The sequence below is a fragment of the Doryrhamphus excisus genome, linkage group LG23 (genome assembly GCF_037039965.1).
Source record: "Doryrhamphus excisus strain RoL-2023G ecotype Guam linkage group LG23, RoL_Dexc_Guam_v1.1, whole genome shotgun sequence".
NCBI lineage: Eukaryota > Metazoa > Chordata > Actinopteri > Syngnathiformes > Syngnathidae > Doryrhamphus > Doryrhamphus excisus.
In genome coordinates, this window is record NC_136379.1 from 4,289,068 (window position 1) to 4,312,897 (window position 23,830).

Below are 23,830 nucleotides of genomic sequence, written 5' to 3' on the forward strand. Positions count from 1 at the left end.
GTTCAATTTGCAGTTCCACATGTCCAAAAGGAGTAGGAAGAATCAAATCTTAGTTAATCCTGTTTAAAATGTGTAATCAAAACTCCCACGGAAGAAAGTCAAGTGCCTCACAATGGAGCGACCTGTGGATTCGTGTTTATTAACCACGATGCAAACGCAACATGTAGTGTTTCAATTTTGCCAATTTTACTGAAATTTCGTCTGCAGATCGATATTAAAGTAAATTAATATCCCATATATATATTTTATCATGTCCTATATCTCCGGTCCATGAGTTTGAAAAGCTTAAAAGTTGCACTTAATTTTCCAAGCACTAATTTGACTTGTTGTGATCAGTCTGTGATATAAATTCTGATTGCCAGTGAACGCATCCACGCATCACACCATCCTGCTCATCCTACTAGTCCGGGCCGGAAGTTAGGTTGGCGTTGGGGGGGTCAGCTTTGACCAGCAGAGACGGTGACACTCATGCAATTTGGAACGGAGCCGCCGAAGTGATGTCTGCGCCGGGGTTCTCCAACGTCAACGGCTCCTTCGGCTACAACCAAAAGCCGACGCCGAATGGTGGAGCTAACGCCCCCCATCAGAACGGTAACGGAGGCCGGATGATGCGATTAGCCAGCTCCCTGGGTTTTAGCTTGCTAGTGCTATGGACTTTTATTTTATTACCTTTATTACCTGTTACCACGACAACGTATTGTATCACTCTTTAACATAACCACCATTTCTTTGTATTTTAACTTTACAGTGAAAACAAAAATAGTGGGTTTAGCTAACCTAAGAAAAATCAGAGGAGATAGCTGCTAGCATTAGCCTAGCATAGATGGGACCTCAAGTAATGCTTTGAGCAGTGTAGCAATGCGATATTTCATTTATTTACATGAGATAACATAACCACAAGTGCACTATTGGAACTTATTATCTAGCTGTGTGCGTGTGTGTAGTGGCATTATTACACCGTCCTACTGAGCCAACAGCTGCTGATGAAGCTTGTTTGCAGCTTTGACCAAAGAGGGATATTATTTGCCATCATTGCTGCTATCATAACAGGGGTGCTCAAACACAGGACCGTGGTTCTCTAATGTCACTTCCAAACCTTCAGTTAATAAGTTCACAGTGATGTATGCTATGAAGTTAGTTACACCTTGTTGCTAGTCCCTTGTTACGTGTGTAAAATTAGTAGCAGGGAACTTTTCATAACATAAGGATATACGTATTAATGTTAACTAAATAGAATTATACCTTCTTCCCAGGTCCAATTCAGTCCTACACCCCCACATGTCCACCCGTGGGTTACTATGGAGCACCGCCGCAGCAGCAGAACTACCCTGGCATCCCGTCACACTATCCCAGCAAAGCACACACCATGAACAGTGTCCATAGTGCTAATAACTACTACCAGAACCACCATCAGCATCCCCATGTAGCACCCACCTCAACCATACCCTCAAACTACCACTACGCCCAACAGCCATTCCAGCAGCAACATCCACCCTATGCCACTCCAGGAAGCTACTATGGACAGCCGCCATACCACGCGCTCCCAGCTCAGTGCCAGCAGCAGCCCACGTTGTTACCGGCCCCACCTAGCGGACCCGGGGCCCCCACCTACCCCATCGTTTCCTATCCATCCGCGGCAGGGACCAGCCAATACGGCACTCTCACCTCCACACAGACCTTCGCCACGCCTGGAGCAACACAGTACAGTGCTCCCCAGCAGGGATCCACGGCAGCAGCATTGCATTCTGGGTGCAGCACGGCCCCGCCGACTCAGAATGGTCAAGCAAGCACAGGTATCATGTAATTGGATCCTTCATTCATTCATGCGATTAGATGATTTCTTGTCAATTGTGAATGTTCTGAACTTCTGTTTCCTTACCAAACCTTATGCACCTGCTGTAGTGTTGTTTACAATGGACTCAACCTAAGTCCTTTTTATCTCGTCTGCTCAAAACAGCCCACCAACACTACGACCACCATGCCTCTCGAAACAACGACTCCTTCAGCGGGGGTGTCAACGGAGTGCGACCGCCCTCAGCATCCTCTTCTGCGTCAGTCCATTCCTCGCCAGTCCGCGATCAAGGTAAATGGACGTTAATGGATGAAAAATAGGCTTTTTTTGCAGGAATTATGTCATAAATGCCTCAATCATCCTTAACACGAGCCGTAATCCATGCTAGCCTAAAACTCAGTAACACACATGAGTCTTATTTAAGTCTTGATTATTTTCTGATAATGTCTACTATATTGGGTAACACGGGTGTAAAGGTGACTATAGGGGTGTTACTTCTAAAGGCTCTAACGTTAACAAAAACCTATTTAGAAAGTCATAAACATGGTCTAACTATGAAAATGTTAGAAAATAAGGAATCCTATTTCTTGGAAATGCAACGTCTACACTCTATTGACAAAACTGGAGTTCCTAATTTTTACAACAAAATATTACTGTCCTTTTTAATGTAAAGACTCACACCAAGAAGTTGAGTGCCTGATCACGTCCGCTCGTCTTCTGCCCTCCTGTCCCTGTTCCCCATTCCCGTCTCCAACAGGCGGCCAGTATGGATATGTTGCTATTAGTGGAGATAGATCTACCTCTGCCGCCACCTCATGTCCGCCCGCTGCCCCCTCGTCATCCAGCTCTGACGATGAGGATGATGACAATGAGGAGGATGACGAGGATGAGGAAGCAGGTCTGCTCTAGATTTTTCCTGGCAGCAACCCCCTCCTAATCCATCCCCATCTACAGCTACCAAACCCCTCCAATGTTGACAATTTGTACATCGCTGTCCATCCAGCTGACCTCCCATCTTCACCCGTTGCTCATTTTTTTTCCATCATTCCGCAGTTTTTCTATGTTCTATTTTTGCTTGTGTAGCTACGAACGGTCTTCATATTTGGTAATCTTTAGGTAAAGATCACATGGTAGCCAACTCAAAATTGTTGTATTGCATGCTGGTGATGGCATGGTAAGCATTGGTAAGATCTGACCGATTTTTAAGTGTGCGCACAGACCTCACAGCTAGGAGACGAGGGTTCAATTCCACCCTCTGCCATCTCTGTGTGGAGTTTGCATGTTCTCCCCGTGTATGTGTGGGTTTTCTCCGGGTATTCCGGTTTCCTCCCACATTCCAAAAACATGCTAGGTTAATTGGCCACTCCAAATTGTCCATAGGTATGAATGTGAGTGTGAATGGTTGTTTGTCTATATGTGCCCTGTGATTGGCTGGCCACCAGTCCAGAGTGTACCCCGCCTCTTGCCCGAAGACAGCTGGGATAGGCTCCAGCACCCCCACGACCCTCGTGAGGAAATGCGGTAGAAAATGAATGAATGAATGAATGAATGCAACAATGCAATTTATACTCCATACTAATATCCTTCATTCATTGATTTTTTTACCGCTTATCCTCACAAGGGTCGCGGGGGTGCTGGAGCCTATCCCAGCTGTCTTCGGGCGAGAGGCGGAGTACACCCTGGACTCACAGGGCACATACAGAAAAACAACCATTCACACTCACATTCATATATGTATATTCATATGTGCCATCCAAATGGTTTTCAAGACAATGCATATTATTGCTTTTAAATCTTTGATGAGCTGTCTTGAAACAGGTACAGCCATCTTAGTGTTTTCCCAGAGCAGATAATCCACAACAGCTCCAATTTAGTGCCGTGCTAATTGGATCTGTTGAGCTTCTCGTTGCCTGTCATATGGGATTGTTGTTGGAAAAAAAACAGGAAATGCAGACCGTAATAGCAGTACTAAAATTCATTTTACGCCTAGTTTCTTTTTACATCAAAAGATACATAATAAACAATACCAATATTGATAACATTCCATTATGTTTCTAATAGGATAAGAAGTGACATCCTCCTCAAATGTTTATTTATTTATTTCATGATTCTTCTGCCTCATGCTCAGTCTGAATCATTCTGTGTCATTGAACTGTGATGCTTTCAGGTTGGGACACGTCATCTTCCACCACTGGCACTGCGTCTCCGGTGCCCAATAACTGCGATTCCGTGGAAGGAGGCGGTTATCCAGGTACATCTTGTACACTAACATCGTTCATACACATTTTGGGCGATATGTACTGTGCAAAGGTTATATTGCACTGCTAGCTTTGCTGCTTTAAAGGTCATTTTCTAAGCTGTCATTTTAAGAGCACAAATACGGACGTGTTAATTGGTTGTTTGACACTTTAACCTTTTACCCTGTAACCCCTTATTATTATTATTATTATTATTATTATTATTATTATTTCGGGGGGGGGGGCTTAATTACAAATAGACAATGAAATTTATTTGCAGTTGGAATACTTTCAAATATTGTTATCACAATACAGAACGACCCGTGGGGTGGGTCCTTGGAATGTTAAGGGGTTAAATTATGCTGTTATGCTATATTTTTGCAGAGGGCCTTCTGTTTGCAATGGAGAAGTAATTACATATGGTTATAATAACTTGGCTCAAGACCTCTTTGAGGTCTACAAAATGAGGGGATCAAATATCATTCCCCCTCTGCATTTATATATTTTTAAAGCTCAAGTACCCCTAAGGGGCTAGTACCTCCATTTGAGGACCGGCAGACGAGATTAAGAAGAGATTGTACACTGTTGCACAATACTGCATGTATTATATGTAGATATTTTCAACGCACAGATTCCATGCCACCTTCCGCCAACATAACCAATCAAGCCCCGCCTGACAATAGCTATGGTTACCCTGGCACGCAGCCAGACTATCACCAGGGACCTACCTCGCCGCTGGACCCGATGTTTTCTCAGGACCAGCTCGGCCCTTCAGGGTACCAGGTTAGGCAACCCACTTCAGTTCATATACAGGGTTTGAGCATCTTAGAGGTGGTCACCAAAGTAGATACTCACTTGTGGGTGTGTGTTCAGCCATTCCCAAGCCTGTCCCAGCTATCTGCGGCCCTTGGGGGCTTAAGTGGGGTCCCAGAGCTGGAAGTGGAAGCCCTCAGGCCGATCAACCTGCTGAAGGAGCGGAACTTGCTGCCCCCAAGACCCCTAGAGGCACCTGAACCCAACCTGAGCTCCGAGCTGAAGAAGGTCAACTGCAGCCCGCAGTATGTAAATTGTTATGACCCTTGGATAATAATAGTGATTTACTCAATAATTTATTCATGACAGTTCCTTTTTCTCTCTCCAAAACAGGACGTTCCGATGTACCCTAACCAGTATCCCTCAAACTCAGGCTGTTCTCAACAAGGCCAGACTCCCACTCGGCCTCATCCTTCACCCCTTCAGAGATCTACAGGTTTGATCTGAGCTCCTAAAAACACATTCAGCTTCACTTGTATAAGATAGTAAAGGAAACACAAGCCAATTAAGATGCAACTGTAACACTTCACAAAAAATGACATATACAAAGCATAACATTAATGAGCTGGACAGGAGGACACACATGTTAGCAACGCTAGCTACAGACAGCGATATTTTCTTGGTATTAAAAAAAATGCAAACAAATGCAATCAAGTGGCTCCAGAAGGTCATGGTATACATAAATGCCACAAACTTGCATTTTCGTGTCGTGTGATTGTAGTTAATTTTGTACCACTTATCTTATCTAGTTTTCTTTGCCTGATTCCACGCTCATGTTTGGTTATATCAATTGTCAAGCTCCTTAACACTTAAAGGCAGGGTCAGATGTAGGAAGTATGTATGTTTGTTATTAGAGGTGGTATAGGTAAGAGAGTCAGAAGGTCATTGATATTATGTAAAAGGTAAACAAGCACATTTGCCTGGAAAGCAATAATTACTATTTAACTCAAACATTTCAAACATATTCGGAATGCATTTGCATTTAATTACTGTATATTCCAACAATAAGTGTCGAGACGCATCTGAGCTACATCATTGGTGTTTCAATGTCTCTGCAGCAATTGCCAGTCATCACATCCAACACAATAGTGCGGTGCCGCTACTGCCGCACCTATATCAACCCCTTCGTCACCTTCATAGGCCAGCGCCAGTGGAAGTGTAACCTCTGCTACCGGGTCAATGACGGTACAAAACGTTTCAGTACAATGTTTGTTTTTATGTAGCTTTGCAGCATGAGCCACTCTTGTGTCTACATTTTCTTTCAGTACCGGATGAGTTCATGTACAACCCAGTCACAAGATCCTACGGCGAACCTAACAAGAGACCAGAGGTCCAGAACGCCACCGTAGAGTTCATTGCTTCTTCAGACTACATGGTGAGACTCATATAAATACCACGTACTATTATAACTATTACAATAATAATCTGTATACAACAATTGACAAACCCATTTGTCATGGTTATTTGGTACCAGGCCTGTATTTTATATTTTTAGATAAGGATTCCATATCTACAAATGGGAGATTTTTGCAATTGGAAACCTGTTTAGGACCTTCTAAATATGTTTAACACTATTGGAGCACTATAGACATAAAATAGTAGACTCACACTCATGTCCTCACTGTGGTTATTGTCTCATCAAAGTAACATTACAGATACCCGTGACCAATGTACAATACTGCACATTCTTTGAATGCATCTTCTAAACGCCTTATAATTGTGCTTTAGTTAGTTTAGCCATTTTTATGCTTGAAAATCTGCTTAAATATGCATATTTTTGTTCTTTTATTAGGCCTCAGTCAAACACAAAGCAGCAATAATGTATTGATTAAAATATTTATTGCATTTTGTCCATAGTTAACTCATAATTAATCTCTGATGTAAATCTATAGTAACTGATTTGATACACAACTACAATAACTACATCAAATTTTACATCAAGGGATATAAGTTCAGGAAGTATGGACTGTTGTTTTATTCCAAAAAATCAATTTCGAAATCCCCCAGTTTTTTCATGTTTAATGCGAGCGGTGTTGTGTCCCACTTTGACGGTCCTTGAACGCATCATTAGATTTGCTGACCTTATTGAGTGCCAATGTCTGTGTATATTTGTTCGGTACACAACGTCTTTGAAAGTCTAGGCTTGTTGCTTTTTAATTTGTTTTACAATATAGATTAGAACGGAGATAAATTGGATGGTTATAATATGTTTTACTGATGTATGGATGACGAGCTAATGCACTGCTATTGCTAGCGATGCTAGCTCTTCATCTATGGTCCCGCTAACGCAGTCCCCCAAATAACTGTCCTCGGGCTCATACCCACATTTTCGCTGGTTGAGACACTCAAGGTCAAGGTACCTCTGTGTAAATAGTTTGAAGTTAAATTTACCAATCAAAATACCCCTTTACTTTGTCTATTTCTGCTCAATATTTGTTCCTACTTGTGGCTCCATGGTCGCCGCTACTTCCTTAAGTGGGCCGATGTTCAAACAGGATATGCGCACGTTAATTGTGCATTAAAAACATTTTAAATGAAACTTCCGTTAACGTGTTTAACCTTAGTATTAATTTCTTTATTTTGCAAAAGCACAATAGGGTGAAGCCGAAAAATTTAAACCGCAAAAGTGGCAAGGGACAACTTTACAGTACTTTTAGGTTGCTTGTTGTGTGATAGTCAGTCCACTAGAGGGCAGTCTTGTATTAGCGTTCGTCAACACACAACATTAGATACCAGATATTTAGCAATACATTACAAGTTGCGGTTACATATTTTAAGTTCAAGTTAATTTAACAATGTGTTTATTATTGTGCTTGTATCTTGTTGAGAGTTGCTCTATTTGTGGCCCTTTCTTTGTTCTTATTAAATGCAAAAAATACAGCAAAGCTTAAATAGTACATATGATAAAGTAGTTGTTGTATTAGTACACTTTGTGTGGCCACTTAAAGAGAAATATCATTACAATTCCACTAATAAATATGCGTCTTTGCACATTCAGTTGCGGCCCCCTCAGCCTGCCGTCTACCTGTTTGTGCTGGACGTTTCCCACAATGCAGTGGAGTCGGGTTACCTGAGGCATTTCTGCAGCTTGCTCCTGGAGAACTTGGATAAGTGAGTGTAAAAAATGTAGTAGCAATTTCTGCCTATAAAGAGTTTCAAGAGGTTGAGTTAACAAGGCTGTAATGATGTTTCTCAGGTTGCCTGGAGACTCACGCACTAAGGTGGGCTTCCTCACCTTTGACAACACCATCCACTTCTACAACCTCCAGGAGGGACTGTCGCAACCACAGATGCTGGTGGTGACAGATCTCGACGGTACTGACACCAGCAGATATGTAGACATCACCTTAAGGTGTCACTGCTGTCACCCACTTCTTATTTTTCCTTGCAGATGTCTTCATACCCTCTCATGACAGTCTAATGGTGAACAGGAAGGAGAGTAAAGAGGTAGACATTTAAGCTTTTGTATAATTTCTGTTTACGTGAGGATGAATTGGATTTTTGCGTCATCCCAATGTGTAGCTTGTGAAGGACTTGCTGACCTCCCTGCCCGCCATGTTCAGCCAGAGCAGGGAGACGCACAGTGCACTCGGCCCTGCCTTACAGGCCGCCTACAAACTCATGTCGCCCACTGGAGGACGTGTTAGTGTGTTCCAGACACAGTTCCCCACGCTGGGTGCTGGTTTGCTGCAGTCCAGGGAGGACCCCAGCCAACGCAGCAATGCAAAAGTGAGAAAAATGGAAAAAAAAATGGACTCATCTTTATGGAAGTGACAGCCTACAGCTTTCTTATGTTTGCTTGCAGGGAGTGCAGCACCTTGGCCCCGCCACAGACTTTTATAAGAAATTTGCACTGGACTGCTCAGGACAGCAGATCGGTGTTGACCTTTTTCTTCTCAGCTCCCAGTACTCTGATCTCGCCTCGCTGGGTAAGAGTCCGCCCTTTCATTGCTTTCTTCTCTTAATGTCGCTTTAATGTCTCACTCACACCACCCACGACCCTTTTGCTTTCCAGCCTGTATTTCCAAATATTCAGCTGGCAGCATCTTCTACTATCCCTCCTTTCATCACATCCACAACCCAGCCCAGCTGGAGAAGTTTCAGAAGGATCTGGAGCGCTACCTCACCAGGAAGATAGGCTTTGAGGCAGTTATGAGAATACGATGCACCAAAGGTTTGCCATCCATCCCCAAACATAGCCTGATAACACTGGAAATAGCTAACTTCCATGTCCTCTTCAGGTTTATCCATCCATACGTTCCACGGGAACTTCTTTGTACGCTCCACCGACCTGCTGTCCCTCGCCAATGTCAACCCTGACTCAGCCTTTGCTGTCCAGATGTCAATCGACGACTCTCTGGTGAACTCCTCTTTGGCATGTTTCCAAGCAGCGCTACTCTACACCTCCAGTAAAGGTAAGTGTCATTAAGGTTGGGGTTTATCAGCACTTTGTAGTGCATGTTAGATGTGTGGAAGACACTACTGTCATCCCTCTTTTATCACGGTCAATTGGTTCCAGAGCTTAGAAAACCTGTTTATGACTTTTTAAATGTATGTATTTATCTGATGTTTGATGCTCATAAACAAGCTCTAGGGCAGGGGTCTCAAACTCAATTTACAGTGCATCCGGAAAGTATTCACAGCGCTTGACTTTTTCTACATTTTGCCATGTTACAGCCTCATTCCAAACTGAATTAAATTAATCTCTTACCTCAAAATTCTACACAAAATACTCCATTATGACAATATGAAAAAAGTTTTTTTGACATGTTTTGAATTTATTAAAAATAGAAAACAAAAAAATCACATTTACATAAGTATTCACAGCCTTTGCTTAATACTTTGTTGATCCACCTTTGGCAGCAATTACAGCCTCAAGTCTTTTTGAATATGATCCCACAAGTTTAGCACACCTATCTTTAGGCAGTTTTGCCCATTCTTCTTTGCAATAAGTCTCAAGCTCCATCAGGTTGGATGGGAGACGTCTGTGCACAGACAATTTTCAGATCTCTCCAGAGATGTTCGATCGGATTCAAGTCTGGACTCTGGCTGGGCCACTCCAGGACATTCACGGAGTGGTTCTGAAGCCAATCTTTTGAGATCTTGGCTGTGTGCTAATGTCTACTGTCTATATGGTCAAGGTACATGACCAGTCTACTGAAGTCAAGAGCGCTCTGGAGCAGGTTTCATCCAGGATATCTCCATATATTGCTGCATTCATTTTCCTTCTATCCTGACTAGTCTGCCAGTTCCTGCTGCTGAAAAACATCCCCACAGCATGATGCTGCCACCACCATGCTTCACTGTAGGGATGGTATTGGCCTGGTGATGAGCAGTGCCTGGTTTCCTCCAAACATGGCGCCTGGCATTCACACCAAAGAGTTCAATCTTTGTCTCATCAGACCAGAGTATTTTGTTTCTCATGTTCTGAGAGTCATTCAGGTGCTTTTTGGCAAATTCCAGACGGGCTGCCATGTTCCTTTTACTAAGGAGTGGCTTTCGTCTGGCCACTCTACCATACAGGCCTGATTGGTGGATTGCTGCAGAGATGGTTGTCCTTCTGGAAGGCTCTCCTCTCTCCACAGAGGAACGCTGGAGCTCTGACAGAGTGACCATCGGGGCCTTGGTCACCGCCCTTCTTCCCCGATCGCTCAGTTTAGAAGGCCGGCCAGCTCTAGGAAGAGTCCTGGTGGTTCCAAACGTCTTCCATTTACGAATAATGGAGGCCACTGTGCTCATTGGGACCTTCAAAGCAGCAGAAATTTTTCTGTATCCTTCCCCAGATTTGTGCCTCAAGACAATCCTGTCTCGCAGGTCTACAGACAGTTCTTTTGACTTCATGTTTGGTGTTTGTGCTCTGACATGCACAGTCAACTGTGGGACCTTATATAGACAGTTATTATATTTCCAAATCATGTCCAATCAACTGAATTTACTGCAGGTGGACTCCAATTAAGCTGTAGAAAGATCTCGAGGATGATCAGTGGAAAAAAGATGCACCTGAGCTCAATTTTGAGCTTCATGGCAAAAAGTGAAGCGCTGTGAATACTCTCTGGATGCACTGTACCTGGAGGCCACTGGGGCTAGGGTCTGGGCAAGGCTGGGCCGCATCAGGTTTTCCAAAAAAAAAAAACGCATTTATTAAAAACAGAAAAATATACAAACATTTTCAGTGCTTTGGTTCCGATTTTCTACAATAAAAGCTCTGATAAAGCATTCCACTGTTCTCAAATATCTTAATTTTTATTTTTCGGCACAAAATAAGATGAAAAATAAATAAACAAATCAAGAATAAAGAAAATCAATCAATCAGTAATAAATAAATATAATAATAATAATAATAAAACGGCAAATAATAAAAACTTAAGAAACCACATATAGTTGGTGGGTAGACAAATTATTTTTTTCAGATTAAAATTAACAAAGCATTTTTAGAGCCCTGTAGACATGACAAAACACGACTATAGTCACATTTATACTTTTTTTATTTACAACACATTGCGCAACTGCAGGGTCTTGAGACACATGCTAACTCGCAAACTAGAGTTCTAGAGTAGACCTAAACTGTAGCCTTCAAGTTATTTCCTTTAAACTTAAATAGCCAAAAACTTACCACTTCCACACGGATAGGGAGGATAACTATTAACAGTTATTTAACCTTTAACATGAACATTAATCAAACGTAATAATTTTTTCTCGGTACATGATACCATACAGCATCCATATCAAACTTGCACGGGCCGCACTAACATTAAACTTTCATATCAAGGCGGGGGCCTCAAACTAGTGTCCTGCAGGCCACATTTGGCCTGTGGGCCGCGTGTTTGAGACCCCTGCTCTAGGGACACATTACTGTTAGAACTTTATGAAAAAGTCATTTTTGTATAATAGGGGACTTTTTAATGACACATTTGTCTAATGTTGCAGGAAAGAGGCGTATCCGTGTCCACACCCTTTGTCTGCCTGTGGTTAACCAGTTGAGTGATGTGTATGCTGGTGCTGATGTCCAGGCCATTACTTGCCTGTTAGCCAACATGGGTGAGTCACAAGCATTTGCCCCTTTGTGTGCTCTAAAGTCTTTGCGTGAAATGTCATATTTGTTCTATTGTTTAATATCGTAGCAATCGACCGGTCCGTATCATCCAGCCTGTCAGATGCCCGTGACGCCCTGGTGAATGCGGCGGTGGACTTTGTGAGCGCCTACAAGAGCAACGTCTCCAACCTGCAGCAGTCTGGCGTGGTGGTGCCTGCCATCATGCGCCTTTTCCCTCTCTACATCCTCTGTCTGCTCAAACAGGTGTGCCTTTCACACGTCATACAATCAGACTTAAATGGGGATTTGACTTTATAAAACTGTAATTTACCCTCTCAGAAAGCATTTCAGACGGGGACGAGTACACGCCTGGACGAGCGCGTCTTCGCCATGTGCGAGTTCAAGACGCAGCCGCTGCAGCAGCTGATGCGAATGGTTCACCCCGACCTGTACCGCCTGGACAACATGTCTGACCAAGTGCGCTAGCATGAGAACTTGACAACAAACTTGAAATTATCCTTCAGAAAATTGTTAGCAATTGCTATGTTTGTCCTGTAGGGGGCGCTCCACCTTAACGATACACTGGTCCCGCAACCTCCTCTGCTGCACTTGTCTGAAAAGAGGCTGAGCCGAGATGGAGCATTCCTTGTGGACTGCGGCAGTGTACGTTTCATGCTCTTGGCAGCTCTGCTGTGATGTGTTCAAAAACCGCTATGCTAATTTAAATTTGTCCAATGTTGCCTGCTAAGAGTTAATCTTGCAATAATTGTGTAAAAATTGAACTGTCTAAAAATATAACTTCAATTTAATTTTCCTATATCCAACCCCTTGCGACTAATTAGTTTTTCCCCCTCGTTCATACAGGTGTTTTACCTATGGGTTGGCACACGCTGCAATGAGATGTTCATCCGAGATGTTCTGGACTACCCCAACCAGGCTTCAATCCCCGCCAACATGGTCAGTGCTAGAAAGTGCTCTGCCTTTTGTGGTAGTGCGGGGTTTAAAACATGCACCGCAAACAAGACTTGCTGGTGCTGCGTTTCACCTCTAGAATGTTCTGGCAGGGCGGACAGCAGCCGTCAGCGTGTTTATCTCCCGTTTTTTTTTTTCCATACTAGAGAAGGCGGGGTTGATGCCTCCAAAGCCACCTACATACCAAACATTCCACATTTCTTTGCACCGCATTGTGCAACTGCAGCAGTGAAAGCTTGTTGTTGTTGATGATGTTTTATTGTGCTGGTGTTTCTGGCAGAGTTGCATTCCTGAGCTGCAAACACCGCTGTCGGAGAGGGTGCGAGCGTTCCTGGACTGGCTGCAGGACAACAGAGCATTCAGCTCCATCGTACACGTCATCAAGTAAGCACTAAAGTGCATCTTAAAACACTATCAGTGACAGGCTCGGCAAGGTAATGGTAATGTACTGTAACAGGATCACAAATACACGTGCCAAAAATTGTCCCCGGTTGATGGAAACAAGGCCTGATTAAGAAGACCGCACACACGTCATCAACTATGCTCACAATCACCGCAGGCTCTTGAGAGGAAGTTCTTCTTTCTCCCTGATTGATGACAGGGGCGGCCTCTTCCTCAGGGAATCTATTGTTTGTGCTGCCCCCCTCCTTCCTGAGCGGCATTGTTGTGTCGCTCAGCAGTGTTGTTGTGCAGCACAGCAGGACTGATCACACAAATAACAATCTAATAGCGATTTCTCTCTGACCTTTTTTTCTTGATAATCACAAGTAACGCAACGAATGGGAAAAGTTTAAACTTGTTTGAATTTTTTTTTTTTGGTAACAAATTTGGACAAGAAAAAAACATGGCAAAAATTCTGATTATATGATTTTTTTTCTTGTTTTAATAAAATTAAATCTTGTAAACTATGCAAATTAACATGTTTTTTTAAATTATTAATATTTTATTAGATTACCAAAGCATCTAGCCAAGTATGATGTTGAAATAAAACCTATAAAAGATTCTATACAATGGAAAATACTGTACATATGCTAAAATATTAGTCAATAGGCTCAATATATAGATATTATGTTTATTTTATTAACATGTTCATTTTAATATGAATGTCGTTTTAAAATATAATCAATATGATTATAAAAACATGGCTACATGGAGTGAATATTTTTATTTGTTTTGCAGAAAAACTTTTAAGTGAATACAAATAATATGGTTAAAATAACATTTTTGGTTAATATTTAGATATTTCTTTAAGAGGAAGAGGAAGAGGAAGTTTAACTTTTTAATAAGGAAATTGGAAACGATACTAAGATTAAGACCTTATTATCTTTCTCCATTTGTAGGGATGGCTCCTCAGCCAGCGCAATTGTCCTCCAGCACCTGGTTGAAGATCGGTCCGAGTCGACGTCATCCTACTGTGAATTCCTGGAGCACATTCAGCAGCAGGTGTGCTAGTAAGAATCCCATCATTCTGGATGGTTAGCAAGAGGACTGGTGTTTTTTTAGTCTGTCACTGATTGGGCCGAGCAGGGTTGAGAAACAATGAAGGAACCTTGACCGCTGACTCATAGCTTCTCTTGAGATCGCTCAAGGGGACCAGAAGGGAAATGGAGCCAAGGAGATGCACCTTTTGTCATAAGCTTCCCTTGTAAGCTCTATAGTTGTTATTTTTTTGTTTTAGAAGATTTTACTGAAAATGCGACTGAAAACACTGGAGAGGAAAAGCTATTCACTGGAGTATGCACTGAACAAACATGGTTACTTTGACTGCTAGCACTGAGACCGTGAAGACCCCTCATTTGCGCCTGACTTCTGACCGACCATCCCTTTTCTGCCGCTTATCGAAGGAAGGAAGCCCAGACTTACCTCTCCATGGCCACTTTGTTCAGCTCCTCCCGGCAGATCCCAAAGCATTCCTGGTCCAGTTGAGAGACAGTTTCTACAACATCTCCTAGGTCTTGCCTGACTCCTCATCATGGTTGGACATGCCCTGGACACCTCCCCAGGGAGGCTTCCAGGTGGCATCTTGACCAGATGCTTGAACCACGTAATCTGGCTCCTGTCAATGCGATGGCGCACCGGTTCTACGCCGAGCTGCCACCTTGGAGTCCACAGGCACTACTTTCCCATTAGAAGGTGTGTCTGGGGGATTGACGAGGTCTTCTACGTATTCCCTCTACCAGTCCTAAACCTCTCAAGTCAAGGTCAGCACGGAACATGGCCGACTTTGAACATGGTCGGAGCGTACTTGGGAGGTGGGAGTTGAAACTCCTCTTGACGAGGGCATCTTCTCCCCCACCATCGGTGCGTCACTCAAGTGTCCAAAATATATATGGCCACATGTCTGATGACACGACCACAATGTCAGTCATAGAATTGCTGCCTAGGGTGTCCATGCTGCCAAGTGCACATATGGACACTTGGCCTGTCACGATAATGGTCAGTAATTATGAGCTCAAATTTGACCCCCTACAATAGATTAACAATACACTACATAACTCTGTGTGTGAGTTTTTATTGAAGTGTTTTGCGTTTTTTCTTAACAGAGACATATAGCGTCGCTGAGAGTGCTTTGCTGTACATTCATTCATTTTCTACCGCTTTTCCTCACGAGGGTCGCGGGGGTGCTGGAGCCTATCCCAGCTGTCTTCGGGCGAGAGGCGTTGTACACCCTGGACTGGTCGCCAGCCAATCACAGGGCACATGTAGACAAACAACCATTCACACTCACATTCATACCTATGGACAATTTGGAGTGGCCAATTAACCTAGCATGTTTTTGGAATGTGGGAGGAAACCGGAGTACCCGGAGAAAACACACGCATGCACAGGGAGAACATGTAAACGCCACACAGAGATGGCCGAGGGTGGAATTGAACCCTGGTCTCCTAGCTGTGAGGTCTGCGCACTAACCACTCGACCGCCGTGCAGATGCTTTGCTGTACAGTTTTTGTAAAAAAAAAAAATAAAAAATTTAATGGCTGGAAGGCACATGTTTACAGCTCAGAGTTAATATTCTGCATTATACGTTGGTAGTGTATCGTCTGTTTTTATCCACCTATTTTGTTGCTGTCTATGTGAAATTCTTTTGACACCAGATATAGGAATTATGTGATGTGGTGACTATCCGCGATTCGTAGCTAATATGGTTCCCCAAACAGGAACACCACGCTTGAGTACCATGTAGTGGCTCAAATGTGACATGACGCAATTATGACATGACAATGTTTTTTAAATGATAATCTTTTTTTTTTAATTCTTTAAATTATCGAATATATAATTAATAGCATAATTATGGACCGGCAAAATGTGTTATCGTGACAGGCCTAGTGGACACCCTTATGCTTGAGCAAGGTGCTTGTTATGGACAATCTGTGACGAGCACAGAATCCGATTTAACAAAGCACTGCTCGGGTTCAGATCAGGGGGCCATTCCTCCCAATCACGCTTCTCCAGGGCTTGTTGGACAACAAGGGAACCCCCGAGGGAGCACTTGCTACTCCCTCTTGGGATTCCAAACATAGTGGGTATTCTGAGAATTGGACTGCTGAGGTCCCTGCCTTCGGCTGCCACCCAGCTTACTCTGGACCCGACCCCTTCAGCCTCTCCATTGAGGGGTGAGCTCATTGGAAGGGTGACCATTGTGGCTTCTTTAGGCTATGCCGGGTTGGGGCCCATGGGTGCAGGCCTGGCCACCAGACTCTTAACATTGTGCCCCACCTCCAGGACTTGCATCCAGGTGAGGGAAAACTGTCCAATATTTTTTTGTCTTTATGGGGATCTGTTGAGCCACTCTTTGTCTGGTCCCTCACCTAGGACCCTACCAGGGGCTACTTCTGACCAGTCATTAACAAAAAATAATTCCCCTTTTTGTTTCTTTTACTTCTGTGACTATAAATGTATGCTATCCTCTTTGTAACTACTGAAGAGAATCTTTTATGTGGGATAATTTATGAAGCAGCTTATTAAATAAAAATGACAAACCGAACCTGATGGACTTTAAACATTTAGTATCCCCTTGCTTGTTTTTTTGTTTGTTTTTAAGGCAATAGCTGCCATTACATCATAACTCTATGTTCCAACAGTTTCCATTGCACTCATGTTCCGCCCTCGCTGCATCATTCACCCACTCCCCAATGACCTCATCACTCCTGCAGCCATTTAATAGAAGGTTTGACCTCAGCGCTTCAACGTTACAAGACTGTAAATATTGACAAGTTCCTTTTTACATATGTATCATGTAAAATAGTTTTTAAAATCAAATTGCTATTTTAACACTAAATATTTTAGTTTGAGCTAATTGAACTTTTATTATGTAAAATGGAGTTTTATGTGATGAAAATCGATCAACACTTTTGAGAGAAGACACACTCTAGATCAGGGGTCTCAAACTCAATTTACTTGGGGGCCACTGGAGCTAGGGTCTGGGCGAGACAGGGCGCATCAGGTTTTCCAAAAAAAACAACAAAAAACGCATTTATTAAAAACAGAAAAATGAATAAACTTTGCTTTGGTTTCGATTTTCTACAATAAAAGCTCTGATAAAACATTCCACTGTTCTCAAATATTTTACTTTTTATTTTTCTACACAAAATAAGATAAAAAATAAATAAACAAATCAAGAATAAAGAAAATCAATCAATCAGTAATAAATAGATAAATATAATAATAATAGTAAAACGGCAAATAATAAAAACTTAAGAAACCACATATAGTTGGTGGGTAAACAAATTATTTTTTTCAGATTAAAATGAACAAAGCATTATTAGAGCCCTGTAGACATGACAAAACACGACTATAGTCACATTTATACTCTTTTTATTTACAACATATTGCGCAACTGCAGGGTCTTGAGACATATGCTAACTCGCAAACGAGAGAGCTAGCGACCTAAATGGTAGCCTTCAAGTTATTTCTTTTAAACTTAAAAGGCCAAAAACTTACCACTTCCACACGGATAGGGAGGATAACTATTAACAGTTATTTAACCTTTAACATGAACATTAATCAGACATAATCATTTTTTCTGGGTACATGATACCATACAGCATCCATATCAAACTTGCGCAGGCCGCACTAACATTAAACTTTCATATCAAGGCGGGGGCCTCAAACTAGTGTCCTGCGGGCCACATTTGGTCCGCGGGCCGCGTGTTTGAGACCCCTGCTCTAGATGACCAACCGTTTCTGACCTGAAATTCAGTAATAAGCCCGCCAAAAAAAACACACAGGTTTCACTACACTTTTTAAAGTAAAGCCTGGGACTCTGCTGTCTCTCCATCAATCAGCTACTGATGTAGGAGCTTAAAGTTTGATCATTTTGTTTTGACGCATACATGCACTGTTCTTGCTTGTGGAAATCGTTCCAATCGGGATTTGGGGAAAAGTTATTACTAAGAATCCATCATGAAGGGGAAAAAAGTTCAGCAAACAAAGAACCTGGTTTGAAATCCTGTTGTGACATAGAATGCAATCCGTACTGTTTAGTCTGAAAGCCCGGGTACTAATTGCACCAGCCACCACTAAAAAATAGTGAAAAATGGACCACTACGGGGCCTTCTTGCAGAATAGTTTTTCCCGCTTTCATTCCATTTTTATATTGTAACATGAAGGTTGAATTGGGGAAGTGATGTGCTAATCCTTTGCATTGTTCATCAATCTTACGCTCAAGAGAATCATTCATTCATGTAGCCCAAATACTCGAGAAACAAGAACAAGCTTTGTTTTCCGGCAGTTCCTATTGTGTTGAAATGGTGCGGTCGGGCGGGGGTCATGTTTTCATCACAATCTTGCACAAACGTTCCGTGTAAAGATCCGAGTTATGCGTGTTCTCCTTTTTCCTCTTCCCTGGAATCCCAGCAGATGTGTTGCTCCCGAGTCTCGGATTATCTTTGTTTCTTTTGGGAGACTTGGCTTCACAGGAAAGCATTTTTCTAAATTGAGAAAAAACATCTTTTGGGATAAAAATGTCTTGTCCAGATAAGGGCATTGTAGGGTTTTTTGTCCCAGGAAGTCTCCCCAAGGAGCATGAGTGGTTTCCTAAATGGCCCCTTGTGTTTTGTCTTGTCTTTGTGTGGAGATTTCACCATCATTGTCTCCAATCCTGGTTGCATAATTACCCCCATGTTGTTTGTCACTTCTACTTTGCGACGCCGCCGTTTGTTCAGCTTTACTGCAGCCTGACAGCGACCCCGCCCCGCAAACCGCCCAACCCCACGAAGCTCCAGCCTTTGGGCCGCTTGGCTTGTCAGCAGTTAGGTTGCTTTGAATGAGCTTTCCTCCTCAAGCAGGCGGGGAACCTCAACTTGAACCACATGCGAAACGACTTCAGAGAGAGGAAATGCAAGCATGGCGCCGCCAGTAGAGACCTCAGACCCCAGCTGCTTTTTTCATCTGGTCCACTTTCCTTCTCATCTAGTTGGGGTTCCACCAGAACTGACCAAAACCACCAGTGGAGCCCTGAACACAGAAGTGTGAGGAAAAAAAAGAAGGCTCTTGTGTGTTACATGTTACTAAAATAAGCAGAAGGAATCTATTGTGTGTTTGTTGTGTGACACAAGTGAAGTTTTTAAATTCATTCATTCATTTTCTACCGCTTTTCCTCACAAGGGTCACAGGGGGTGCTGGAGCCTATCCCGGCTGTCTTTGGGTGAGAGGCGGGGTACACCCTGGACTGGTGGCCAGCCAATCGCAGGGCACATATAGACAAACAACCATTCACACTCACATTCATACCTATGGACAATTTGGAGTCGCCAATTAACCTAGCATGTTTTTGGAAAAAACCCACACATGCACAGGGAGAACATGCAAACTCCACACAGAGATGGCCAATGGTGGAATTGAACCCTGGTCTCCTAGCTGTGAGGGTAGTTTTTAAATGAAACTTTTATTATTAAGGGAGGAAAAATATGTGGGAAAAGTTGTTAAAACATAACTGAGGTTGAGAGCTGTCAGTCTGGAAAAGGTTATAAAACTTTGGGACTCAAGCAAACCACAGTGAGAGCCATTATCCGCAGGCTTCGCTTCTTTCACATACTTGTTTTCACTTTTTCACACACTTCTGTGTTCAGGGCTCCACTGGTGGTTTTGTCAGTTCTGGTGGAATCCCAACTAGATGAGAAGGAAAGTGGACCAGATGAAAAGTTGTTAAAACATAACTGAGGTTGAGAGCTGTCAGTCTGGAAAAGGTTATAAAACTTTGGGACTCAAGCAAACCACAGTGAGAGCCATTATCTACAAATGGGGAAAATATGGAACCGCAAACCAAAATGACACCAAGAGCGCAGTGACGATTCATTTAAGAGGTCACAAAAGACCCCACAACAACATCCAAACAACCGCAGGCCTCACTTGAGTCCACAACTCAATGCAAAGCGCAGAATTTGAGCATAATAGCATCCTGCTGAGTGGCCTGCAGCTTCCCGATGAGAAGTTACCTTACGAGGGGCCTCCACACTTTTGAGTCCAGACGTGTTACGCAAGCTAGGAGGTTGTTTCTCATCTTTTGTGCAGCCGCTTTTCTAGTCTTCCTTTCTTGTTTAGTTTTTTTTTTTTTTTTGCTTGAGCCAAGACTTAGGAAGTCTTTGCTTCCTTTTTCAGGGTTGTTCCCAACTTCTTAATCCCTTCCTCCACCTTAGAGGGTCCACTCATATCCTAGACCAGGGGTCTCAAACTCAATTTGCCTGGGGGCCACTGGGGCTAGGGTCTGGGTGAGACTGGGCCGCATCAGGTTTCCCCCCCCCCCCAAAAAAAAATGCATTTATTAAAAACAGAAAAATATACAAACTTTTTCAGTGCTTTGGTTCCGATTTTCTACAAGAAAAGCTCTGATAAAACATTCCACTGTTCTCAAATATCTTACTTTTTATTTTTCTGCACAAAATAAGATGAAAAATAAATAAACAAATCAAGAATAAAGAAAATCAATCAATCAGTAATAAATAAATATAATAATAATAAAACGTCAATAAATAAAAACCCAAGAAACCACGTATAGTTGGTGGGTAGACAAATTATTTTTTCCAGATTAAAATGAACAAAGCATTATTAGAGCCCTGTAGACATGACAAAACACGACTATAGTCACATTTATACTCTTTTTATTTACAACATATTGCGCAACTGCAGGGTCTTGAGACACATGCTAACTCGCAAACTAGAGAGCTAGCGACCTAAACGGTAGCCTTCAAGTTATTTCCTTTAAACTTAAATAGCCAAAAACTTACCACTTCCACACGGATAGGGAGGATAACTATTAACAGTTATTTAACCTTTAACATGAACATTAATCAAACGTAATCATTTTTTCTGGGTACATGATACCATACAGCATCCATATCAAACTTGCGCGGGCCACACATTAAACTTTCATATCAAGGTGGGGGCCTCAAACTAGTGTTCTGCGGGCCACATTTGGCCCACGGGCCGCGTGTTTGAGACCCCTGTCCTAGGGTGTCTAACTTTGAGTTTGAGTTACAAGCACACAGAAGTTCTTGCCTGTGGATTCACTTTCACTCCCAGATGTTTTTGCTTAAGAAAAAAGGGAGTTGGTGGGTGATTGACCGGAGTTTAAACAAGGGAGGACCGAGATTATGTAAACCTCATGTACAGCTCTCCTCCTCCATGGAGGGAAAACGGGGGCCGGAATAGGCTTCCCTCATTTCTCACAGCACCCGCAGACAAGCTCATATCAGATTCTTTATGAGGTTAAATCTCTTTCTGTTTCTTTTGGATTTATTATGTGCTTCCATGTGCAAGGGTGACTCATTTATGGTAATAGCACTTGTTCTAGTAGCTTCTATTAGCTGTAGGGCTTATATATTGGTGAGTTGTCATTCAACCCTTGTCAATCAATTATGTAAAGAGCTTGGTTAGGAGGGAAATTAGTTTGCCATTTGCATTTGTGTGTTACTTTAAGGTCTGATTTTTATTTTTAGATTATTTTTTGATTTTTTTTTCATTTTGGGAGATTAATTAGGATTATTTAATGATGTGTTCTTCTAAAAAGCATCAAAAGAACATCAGCCTTCTTTCTCTCCCCACTGACATCACTGTCCAGGAAGTTAAGAGTCACGACCTGTGGTTATTTTTAGTGGGGGCTGTCATGTGCACTATCTATTGTGGACTCTCACACTCTCAGTATTATCACTGTTTTATTTCAAGATAGGTTGTTATCTGTCACTTCAACAACTTTTCTTCTGAAATAATTTCCCCAGAATGGCAAGAAGGCTAATGATTTTATTGTATTTTTAGGTCAGGATTAATTATCTAACACAGTGGTCGCAAAGACGCGGGCCAAATGTGGCCCGCAGGACACTAGTTTGAGGCCCCCGCCTTGATATGAAAGTTTAATGTTTGATATGGATGCTGTATGGTATCATGTACCCAGAAAAAATTATTACATTTGATTAATGTTCATGTTAAAGGTTAAATAACTGTTAATAGTTATCCTCCCTATCCATGTGGAAGTGGTAAGTTTTTGGCTATTAAAGTTTAAAGGAAATAACGTGAAGGCTACCGTTTAGGTCGCAAGCTCTCTAGTTTGCGAGTTAGCATGTGTCTCAAGACCCTGCAGTTGCGCAATATGTTGTAAATAAAAAGAGTATAAATGTGACTATAGTCGTGTTTTGTCATGTCTACAGGGCTCTAATAATGCTTTGTTCATTTTAATCTGAAAAAATAATTTGTCTACCCACCAACTATATGTGGTTTCTTAAGTTTTTATTATTTGCCGTTTTATTATTATTATTATATTTATTTATTACTGATTGATTGATTTTCTTTATTCTTGATTTGTTTATTTATTTTTCATCTTATTTTGTGCAGAAAAATAAAAATTAAGATATTTGAGAACAGTGGAATGTTTTATCAGAGCTTTTATTGGAGAAAATCTGAACCAAAGCACTGAAAAAGTTTGTTTATTTTTCTGTTTTTAATAAAAATAATGTTTGGAAAAGGGCCCAGCCTTGCCCAGACCTTAGCTCCAGTGGCCCCCAGGTAAATTGAGTTTGAGACCCCTGATCACATGCAAAAGAAGCTTCCCTACATATTACCGTATTTTATACATTGTTTTTTATTTATTCCCCATGCCAAGTCCGCAATGGAGGAAGAATGTCGGGAATCAGTAGGAGAAACAGTTATTGTCCGTGGGGGTATCGCGCTTGAGTTCTTCTGGAAAGGTGTCAGTCAGAGGCCGAGTGTGCTGCTGTGGGCGTGGGCCAAGCTGTCCCTGTGGAGGCCGTATTTACCTCGCTGCACCACCATCCCACTTTTGACACCAGTGTAGCATCTACACAAACCAGGTTGCTCGTGTTTGCAGATAAATAACTACTCTCAGCAGTAACCACGCCCAAGCACATCAGCACAACATCAGGACAGTATTACAGCAGCACAAGAGGATTTGGGTCAGGGGTTAGTTAGCAAGTGATAGCAGGCCCATTCCAAATTCCCACACGTTGTTGGTGGGTTTACTTGTCAATCATTACACACATAATGACTGTTAAATTGCTCATGTCAATCATTACATGTGGCACCACTTTACACCACCGTTGCTTTAAATGTGTTTTGTTTATGTATTGGTATTTTGGAAAATGAATGGTAAATTTGTAAACAAACATGGCGGTGTACGAGAGACAATGTTTACAGTGACTATAGCGAAGATTTCAGCGATTTTGAGTTGAAATAGAGAACTTGCAGAACGCGGATTTCCGCTTTAAGACATGGAAATGAACATTTCAAGGTGTTCATTCAAAGCAGCCATCAGTGAAATGATCACTGCAAAGGATAGAATTCGAGGTGGGCGTCCATCCGTCTCTCACTTGCTGCATTTGCCTCTTTCATTGTTGTCTTGAACTCCTTTTTGGCAAAGAAAACAAACTCACATTATCACTCGGATACTATAAACATCCAGCAGCAACACAACATTTTGGTATGACTACTATTTTACTATTATTATTTCTATGGTTGTCATCACATTTTCTCTCA

At 42.2% G+C, this 23,830-nt stretch overlaps 1 protein-coding gene across 2 annotated transcripts; it reads left to right on the forward strand.

Moving 5' to 3' along the window:
- The first annotated feature begins 387 nt into the window (after positions 1-387).
- Positions 388-16,240, forward strand: sec24b (SEC24 homolog B, COPII coat complex component). 2 transcript variants are annotated; one of them, XM_058064403.2, is made up of 24 exons: positions 388-591; positions 1,254-1,793; positions 1,958-2,083; positions 2,550-2,690; positions 3,960-4,043; positions 4,661-4,812; positions 4,903-5,087; positions 5,176-5,278; positions 5,901-6,027; positions 6,108-6,217; positions 7,841-7,953; positions 8,039-8,157; positions 8,234-8,289; positions 8,365-8,571; positions 8,648-8,771; positions 8,858-9,016; positions 9,084-9,257; positions 11,770-11,880; positions 11,964-12,139; positions 12,215-12,352; positions 12,434-12,538; positions 12,740-12,832; positions 13,128-13,231; positions 14,188-16,240. In XM_058064403.2, exons 1-24 carry the CDS (start codon positions 498-500, stop codon positions 14,297-14,299), a joined length of 3,453 nt encoding a protein of 1,150 aa, XP_057920386.2. In that variant the 5' UTR covers positions 388-497; the 3' UTR covers positions 14,300-16,240. The 2 variants fall into 2 exon arrangements, with proteins under 2 accessions (XP_057920386.2, XP_057920387.2); XM_058064404.2 differs by lacking the exon at positions 2,550-2,690.
- The last annotated feature ends 7,590 nt before the right edge of the window (positions 16,241-23,830 follow it).